Source organism: Enhydra lutris, unplaced genomic scaffold, assembly GCF_002288905.1.
Source record: "Enhydra lutris kenyoni isolate GAN:26980312 unplaced genomic scaffold, ASM228890v2 scaffoldscaffold6, whole genome shotgun sequence".
In the NCBI taxonomy this organism is placed as follows: domain Eukaryota; kingdom Metazoa; phylum Chordata; class Mammalia; order Carnivora; family Mustelidae; genus Enhydra; species Enhydra lutris.
Genome location: NW_019154090.1, coordinates 5,196,622 through 5,205,386, shown reverse-complemented (window position 1 = coordinate 5,205,386; position 8,765 = coordinate 5,196,622). Strand labels below are relative to the sequence as shown.

Here is an 8,765-nt window from a genome sequence, read left to right as displayed (position 1 = left end):
CCCACCAGCCTTGTGGGATCCAGCCCGCCTGTCAGTGGGAGGACGGAGCGTTTTACATCAGCAGTGAACTGGGTCAAAGTTTAGTCAATTGCAAGTTGTGTAAGAACTTGCTGTGGCTGGTCTGGGGACAAAGGCCTCCCAGCACTCATTAACAACTATCTGTTCAATGATTATCTCCCTGGGGCTTATTGTGGTGAGATGGTCCAGAAGCTTGACCGACTGTGGCCTGGATCCAAAGTCCGGCCCCTGACGTCAGAGACGAGCCTCCCTGGGTGTAGCCGAGGGGTGGGGCCTTTCTCCTTCAGGGGATATAAGGCCAGGAGTTTCTACCCCCCAACCGGCAAACGCGGCCTTCCTGTTGGGAGCACGGGTTCACCAGCGGGAAGAACCTCGAAAGACCCTCAGATCTCTGATCGGGATCATCCGAGAAGAAAAAAGGTAGGTCGAGATTTTTAACTGCCGTTTCTAGAGATAACGTAGACTCATTTTCTTCTGTCCTCAGAGCTCTGGCTGTCTGGTGAGATGCCGCCCAAAGAGCTACGTTGAATTTCCTTGAGGGCATGTGGTCTTTTGATCATGAAGCCTGTGTTTTCTCTTTCAGGGAACCTTGGCGCCCGTGGCCCTTAGCACGACACTGTGGAGATGCCTCCTCAGCTCCAAAACGGCCTCAACTTCTCAGCCAAAGTCATCCAGGGCACCCTTGACAGCCTGCCCCAGGTGGTGAGAGCTTTCGTGGAGAACAGCGTCAGGCTGTGTCAGCCTGACCACATCCACATCTGCGATGGCTCCGAGGGGGAGAACCAGCAGCTGCTGGACCAGATGGAAGGAGAGGGCATGATCCGGAAGCTGCGGAAACTCAGCAACTGGTAAGCCGGCCCCCAGCCTCCAGCCCCCAGCCCCCACTCCACACCCTGCGTGCTGTCACGGGTCTGCACCTGCCAGAGGTGGGCCCACACCCAGCAGGGGGTGGGTGGGGTGGGTTGTCAACTTTTGAAAAACTTAATGAAGGGGGGGAACCATACAGCCTTTGATACAGCCTTTGATGGGAAGACAGGCGTCGAGTGGCTCAAGTCTGCAGTGAGATGGTACTGACACACAGTCCTTGCAAACGGAATCCCTGATAGAAGTGACAGTCAGACCTGTTCTGTCCTAGAAGACAAGCACTAGTCCAGTAAATGTCTCCTTGACTGGCCCCAGCTGGTGCGGTTGTCCACCGTTACGGGACATTGTCAGTGTGCCCGGCCTCTGCTACGTGTGGGAAGAGCTCAGTAAGGAAGGGGACTGGCCCATTCCAACAGGACACTTGGCTGAATCCTGGGCATAGATCCAATGCAAGATGGCGGCACTTCCTCTCCATCCCTAACCCGTGTGTGTCTTCTGTCTGCAGCTGGTTGGCTCTCACCGACCCCAGGGATGTGGCCAGAATTGAAAGCAAGACAGTCATCGTTACTCAAGAGCAAAGAGATACCGTGCCCGTCCCCAAAACTGGCCTCAGCCAACTAGGTCGCTGGATGTCCGAGGAGGACTTTGAGAAAGCTTTCAAAGCCCGATTTCCAGGGTGCATGAAAGGTGAGTGAGATGTTTGTTGACTGGGAAAGATCCAGTAAAAGCAAAGGCAAACCTCTTATTGTGTCTTCCTCATGATAATTAGGACAGCCCTGAACACTCCTGTGGCCTCAGATAGCTTTAAATTCATGTATGAAACTTGCAGCATATTGAAAATATCTGGCTCCTTTCTGGGATTCAGGAGAGCTTGGCAGAACCCGGTTGCATGTTTATGAAAATGCTTTCATTTTGGCATTCCATTCGATTTCCAGTGGAGTTTTCAAAATCAGTGGGGCGGGGGGGGGGTGGGTTGCTGGTAGCAAGAGTATGATGCGATAGTGGGGACCCTGAGACTAGGCTCCCCTGCTGGGTGGCTGCGGGATCATTTCTCACTGGTTGCCACGGACCGGCCCCCACAGGTCGCACCATGTACGTCATCCCATTCAGCATGGGGCCCCTGGGCTCACCGCTGTCGAAGATCGGCGTCGAGCTGACAGATTCGCCCTACGTGGTGACCAGCATGCGTATCATGACACGGATGGGCACGGCCGTCCTGGAAGCACTGGGGGACGGCGAATTCGTCAAGTGCCTCCATTCGGTGGGATGCCCTTTGCCTTTAAAAAGTAAGCGTATTATTTTAGAATCAGAAGTGCAAACAGCAAATAAGCTGAGCCTTCCACCCTGGGCCTTTGCCCTGGGGGATCCCTGGGTGGGGGCGTGACGCGCTCACCTGGGATGTGTCCTCCTGTGCAGAGCCGTTGGTGAACAACTGGCCGTGTAACCCAGAGCTGACGCTCATCGCACACCTGCCTGACCGCAGGGAAATCATCTCCTTCGGGAGCGGGTACGGCGGGAACTCACTCCTTGGGAAGAAGTGTTTTGCCCTCAGGATGGCCAGCCGCCTGGCGAAGGAAGAGGGTTGGCTGGCGGAGCACATGCTGGTAAGACGTAGCAAGTTCTGCAGGCGCACGGTGGGGTCTTGGGCATGGGGTGGGGGGGTGGCACGGAGGCCCAAGTGTATACGGAAGTGCATCTCCCACGGGCGAGACCTGACCCGCCCCAAGGAGGACAGACTTAGAAATTCCACCGATGATGGGTCATGCCTCTCGAAGACTTCCACTGCAGTGGGACCAGTAGCACTTTTAGGCTTTGTTATTTAAAGTGTTCATTTTGATACCTAAAGACATAGATCTTGGGAATCTCTTTTTTGGGGGGCTTCTGAGCACTCTCCTAGACTGAGCCACTGACCACCAGGGGGGACACGAAGGAACAGATTAAGGAGGAATCTTGTCGCCAACAGATCCTGGGCATCACCAACCCCAAGGGCCAGAAGAAGTACTTTGCAGCAGCCTTTCCCAGTGCCTGCGGGAAGACCAACCTGGCCATGATGAACCCCAGCCTCCCCGGGTGGAAAATAGAGTGTGTGGGTGATGACATCGCCTGGATGAAATTTGACCAACAAGGTGACTCTTTCAGGCCCAACGGCTGACAGTAATCATTGGAGCTAAGTGAACTTTCAGCTTTTAAAGCATGCCAGATCCTCCCAAATCGTGTTTGGATCTTTTAAGTTATTTCTACGTCTTGCAAAGCCTTAGGAATATGTATTCTGTAAGCATTCTTTAATTTAATATAGAATCTGGATTGAAATCGAACCATATGTTGTTGCTTGTTGACACAATAAATTTGTTAAAATAGTACTGGTGGAAAAGGGACGAGGAAGAAAGGGTTGTAAAAGTGTCAAAGTGGAAAATAATGCTTAGAAGAGAAAAGAGAAATCTCTTCCAGGAATGAGGCAGGGGAAAGAAGCAAAGACTTGAGAATTTGGTGCAAAAATGAGCCTGGCCAGAGCTGAGAATGTATGCTGGGCTTTCTTTGGCATGTACTTCCTACTTATCTGGTTTAAAACTTTGCAGGTAACTTAAGGGCTATCAACCCGGAAAATGGCTTTTTTGGTGTGGCTCCCGGAACCTCTGTGAAGACCAACCCCAATGCCATCAAGACCATCCAGAAGAACACCATCTTCACCAATGTGGCTGAGACCAGCGATGGGGACATTTACTGGGAAGGTATCGACCAGCCGCTGGCCCCAGGCATCAAGATCACTTCGTGGAAAAACAAGGAGTGGACCCCCCAGGATGGTGAGCCCTGCCTTGAGGCCCCGGGGCTCTAGCCTACAAGCACCACTTGTTTGGACCAGATGCTAAGGGGTCTCTCCTCTCTTGCTGTTGTAGGAGAACCTTGTGCCCATCCCAACTCGCGCTTCTGCACCCCAGCCAGCCAGTGCCCCATCATCGACCCTGCCTGGGAGTCTCCAGAAGGGGTGCCCATTGAGGGCATCATCTTTGGGGGCCGCAGACCTGCCGGTGAGGCTCTCCTTCGTTCAGCCTGGGAATGTGGGTGTGTTGGCTCCCAGGGGACATCCGTGGAATCTCTCCTTTCTCATGACCTTGTCAGAGGGTGCCAGAGATCTCCAGCTTCCAAAAAGCCAGGATAATTGGCAAGGCACCGAGAGCCTTTCTGGATCCTTGACCTAAGGGAGCTCCATCCAGTTTAACTTTCTGTTTCGTGGCCTCAGTGGCGTGAGGCTGACGGCGGTTTTGCGCCCTTTCGCTTTGAGGGGGCCAAAGTTAGCTCAGTTAGACATCATTCGGCCGTGTCTTTCCATTCGGAGAGATGCCACTGCCAGCCAAAGGGTCTGTGTCAGAGCCTTTAAGGGACATTTCTTTTCTTCCACTGCAGGTGTCCCCCTGGTGTATGAAGCTGCCAGCTGGCAACACGGAGTTTTCGTGGGGGCGGCCATGCGATCAGAGGCCACAGCGGCTGCGGAACACCAAGGTAAAGCAGAGGGGAAATCACAACCACAGAGAGTGACCGGTGGGCTCTGTCTCTTGTCTCTGCTTGTCTGTAGCTTAGTGTGAGACTGAACTGCACGAGCTTATGTCAACAATAATGTCAACAATATTATGTCACCGGTAAACGGTGCGGACATTGTCCTGTGAGAACGTTGATCAGCATCACCCCCGCTTTCTGTTAATAGGCAAGGTCATTATGCACGACCCCTTTGCCATGCGGCCCTTCTTCGGCTACAACTTCGGCAGATACCTGGCCCACTGGCTCAGTATGGCCCAGCGCCCAGGAGCCAAGCTGCCCAAGATCTTCCACGTCAACTGGTTCCGGAAAGACAAGGACGGCAGATTCCTCTGGCCGGGCTTTGGAGAGAACTCCAGGGTGCTGGAGTGGATGTTCAACCGTATCAGCGGGGAAGCCGGCGCCAAGATCACGCCCATTGGCCTCATCCCTGAGGAGGGGGCCCTAAACCTGACAGGCCTGGGGGACATCGACACGGAGGAGCTCTTCCACATCTCCAAGGAGTTCTGGGAGAAGGAGGCGGAAGACATCCAGCAGTACCTCGAGGAGCAGGTTAATGCCGACCTCCCTGCTGGGATCGAGAGAGAGGTCCTTGCCCTGAAGCAGAGGGTCAGCCAGATGTAATCAGACCCGAGGGCTTCACCTGTGAAATCACCCCCTTTCCAGCCCATGAGGGGGTATCGGGAGCAAGAACAAGTGGGGTGTCCCAAACCCACACCACCTGCCCTACTGTAATGAGCAGATTCGTTTTCCAGTAAGACTGTAGAGTACGGGCTAGTAACTGTGAGATCAGGGAGGGAAATCTTAGCAGGTCTCTAAATCCACTCTCGAATGCACGTTTCTTCAACCTTGAGGACGCTAGGCAGTTAGGCTTTGCTGTTTTTATCACTGCAGCTCTCAGTTAGCTGGAATGCACCGGGAACGTACTTGAGTTGTATATACGGGTGTGTGAGTGTGTGTGTCTGTGTCCGTGTGTGTCTGTATTTCTTGTTATCTGAGATGTATATAATACCTTTGGAAAAATCTTGGGCAAGATTCTCTACTAGTTGTTGCTAGAAGGAAAGGTTGCTTTATTACTGATATCTATGTTTAAATTATTTTTATATACCCTTGTTACTTACCTTGATGTGATTCCAATATTTCCCCCTAACTCTTCTTGGAAAAATTAAAAAATAAATTTTGTAGGAAAGATGGATTTGTTTGCTTGGTTTTTCTTACCTGAGCCACCAAGAAACAAGGAATGCTGCTGAAGCATTGTGTGGTTGGAACCCTGTCCAGAGGAGGTGGAGACACCAGGATCGCCCCCAAGAAGGGAGTGGGGGGTGGGGATGGAGGAACAGAAAGGAGCCTGATGGGAAGTGGGAGCAGAGAGAATGTCATCAGGGGGTACCGTGGCACCACAGTTGGGTTTTCTGAATTAACCACAGGTTAGAGTCTAGAAACCACTATTTAGTGTCATTAAATGGTAGGTCTTGCATCACTGAGTGGGAGAATTTAAAATGTGCTTTTTGACAAAAGTGTGGGCCTGGGGGGCTCTGCACCCCACATGGAGGAAATGGAGGCCAATCTCATGGGCTTTTGTCCATAAACTCTTTTCGACCAATGCTTTTCTCAACGGTCATCCACAAGGGAGGAGAAGAGAGAAAGACAAGTGGAGTTCCAGGGTACAAGCATTCATTGAGTGCCTTCTGTATACCGAGCAGCGTGCCAACAGTGGGCTACCCTGAGAGGAGCAGGTGGCGTGGTTGGCCTCAAGCCCTTACCTGGTCCCTGGGCTCACAGTGTTTATTGGGTGATCAGTGCAAACGAACCTGAAGCTGGTTTGGCACATTTTGCAGATAAACACAGCGTCCTCCACTTGCTGTCTCCCGGTCTGGGCACGGGCGGTGAGAGCCGCGTGACCCCCCATGCCTGTAGCGAGCTCCGTGTTCTCCCCTTCATTGCCACGCCCCAGCATCTCGGCTTTCCTCGCTTCCACCGCCTGCAAACTCGCTCATTCCCCTGGGCTCCTTGGTGCCTTGCTCTGAGTGGAAGGTGAAGCCGAGGTCATGTCAATCTTAGAGATGGGGAAACTGAGGCCTGGAGCATTCGTTGGAGCTGGGAAATGGCAATCAGAGCTTTCTTTCCCTTTAAAGGGCTGAGCGCTGATCCAGCTCTCCCAAGAAAGCCTCATGTTCTGATGCCAAAACCCCTGATGGGGAAAACCCATTTAATGGAATTAAACATTATCTGCTGTATTAATTTAAATCGAGGGCTTTCAAACCTGTTTTTTTCTTTCCCCACAGAACACTTGCTTGGCGCGTGCTCTGACTCAGAAACTGAACGTCTGGGGTGGGGGGTGGGCAAAGCAGGGGAGCGTCCACCCCAGGCTGGGGAGGGCTGGCACCCCGGGCACTGGGCTTCTGTTTCTCTGCCCCTGCTGGCCTCCGAGGCAGTTTCCTGGACCCCCCTTAGTGGTTTCCCGGTAGAGTTTGGGCTCCATGGTTAAGATGTCTGTCCGAGGCCCCTGAGTCCTGTTCTAGGCCTTCAGCAGGCTTCTCATCCCCGTAGCAAAGCTGGCCATTCAGGAAGCTGTCCCTCTCCTGTGCAGTGTCACCCACCTGCCCAGCGCCCTGGCCCGTGACCCTGTTGCCACCAGGCCCTGGGAGTCTGGGAAGCAGCCCAGAGGAAGTGCCTTACACAGAACAGAAGTGTCCAGGGGGCCACAAGGGCTCCATCCCTGCCTTTGGCTCCTGACTCACTTTCCCAAACGGTGCCAGCTGTGTTCCATCCACCTGCAGCTCCCGGTTTCTGTGCTGGGACCTCCGATTGCAATAAACAGGACGTGATGACCTTGTTTGCCCACGTCTCCGTGTTGTGCCCCAGACCCTGCGAGGCAGAAAGGTAGACAAGGCCAAGTTGGTTTTGGGGCTGTGGGTGCCCGGTCTGCCCGCCCCCAGCACGCACGAGCGCAGACCAACCGGGGCTGATACCTTCTGCTGGAACCCAGTGTGGGTGCCGCCCCCCAGACCCCATGGGTTCCCGGAGCTGGAGTCTGGGTTAAAGCCCAGAACATAGCAGGTACACAGCAAATACTGAAAAACTCGCCTCGAAGCTCACTCGGGGCCGAGGGGCAGATGAGCGGGGCTGGGCCAGCCAGGGGCATCTTTGGGGCTTACGGGTTCATACTCTTCCCACGCTCTCTCCTCAGCCCACCCTCATCCAGAGTCCCCGGCTGCCCACGTGCCCCTCTGAGTGCCTTCCAGAGCTTTAAGACCGCCAGGCATGGGCCCTGGGGGCTCCCTTGACCGGCTCCCCTGCAGAGGACACCTGATCGTGACCTTTGCTGTCACGATTAACAATCACAGTAAATAGACACCAGGTTCCGTCATCTATGGGAAAGGGCCTGCCTCCCCCCACCAGCCCCCGCCCTCCTGCCTTTCCTGGGGGGCAGTAAACACCGGTGACCTTGGATACATCCCAGCTCAACCTCTGGCCAGCAGTGTCACCCAAAGTGATATTTATCTGTGTCATAGGGCACTAACATCCCTGTTGGGGTCTGATGAGGATAAAACAAAACAGCCCAGCTCAGCATGGACTCGGGTCCAGAGGGTCTGGGCGTGACTCACCACCCTTCCCCTTCCTAGCTGCATACTCCCCAGTGACTGCACGAAACCCCAAGCCTCATTTTCCCAACTGTAAAATGGGCACCATAACCGTGGGGTCATGTGAGCAAGGGTCCTGGCACTCTGCTCTTGGTCTTTACTGTGGGCTGAGCTCATGCAACACCGGGAACGGGGGGTTCGGGGTCCCTCACAGCCCCTCGTGGCCCACTGCTGACCAGCCCTGGGCTCCTGGGTGGCTCTGGAGGGCTGTCCCCAGGAGGAACACAGGGTCTCTAGGGGCAGGCTGGGGGTGGGGCACACATGCACCCAAGCAGCAGCCACCCAGGCCAAAGCGGGCACAGGACCAGCCTCCACTCCCTTCAGGGCTGACATTCAACTTGGTTGTGCTGGAGGGGAGAAGCTGAAATCACCCCAAAGTCTCCCTAACTTCCCCCTGCTCATCTATCCTGGGATGATGGGACCCCCTAGAATTTCTCAAATAGCTGAGGGGCTCCCAAACCTGGATCTGGATTATCTCTGGCAGTCACGGTCCTCACCCGTGGCATCTGTCCTCTCCGAGCGCCGACCCCTTCATACTGCACGAGCCCCCACCCAGACCTTTGCCTCAGACCGGGGAGCTGGGCAGGGGGAGGGTCCCCCCAAGCCGAGAAGACCTTGAGTCAGCTGATATCACCCCAGTGAACTACGATGAAGTTTCCTACTTGGGGGCAAATGGCAGTTTGAGATGGAGAAAAGTCCAGAGGGAGT

At 54.3% G+C, this 8,765-nt stretch overlaps 1 protein-coding gene across 1 annotated transcript; it reads left to right on the top strand.

Moving 5' to 3' along the window:
• The first annotated feature begins 397 nt into the window (after positions 1-397).
• On the top strand, positions 398-5,606 carry LOC111141629 (phosphoenolpyruvate carboxykinase 1). The gene is made up of 10 exons (XM_022494347.1): positions 398-442; positions 602-866; positions 1,388-1,569; positions 1,965-2,168; positions 2,299-2,486; positions 2,846-3,008; positions 3,459-3,683; positions 3,777-3,908; positions 4,285-4,380; positions 4,583-5,606. Exons 2-10 carry the CDS (start codon positions 643-645, stop codon positions 5,035-5,037), a joined length of 1,869 nt encoding a protein of 622 aa, XP_022350055.1. The 5' UTR covers positions 398-442; positions 602-642; the 3' UTR covers positions 5,038-5,606.
• The last annotated feature ends 3,159 nt before the right edge of the window (positions 5,607-8,765 follow it).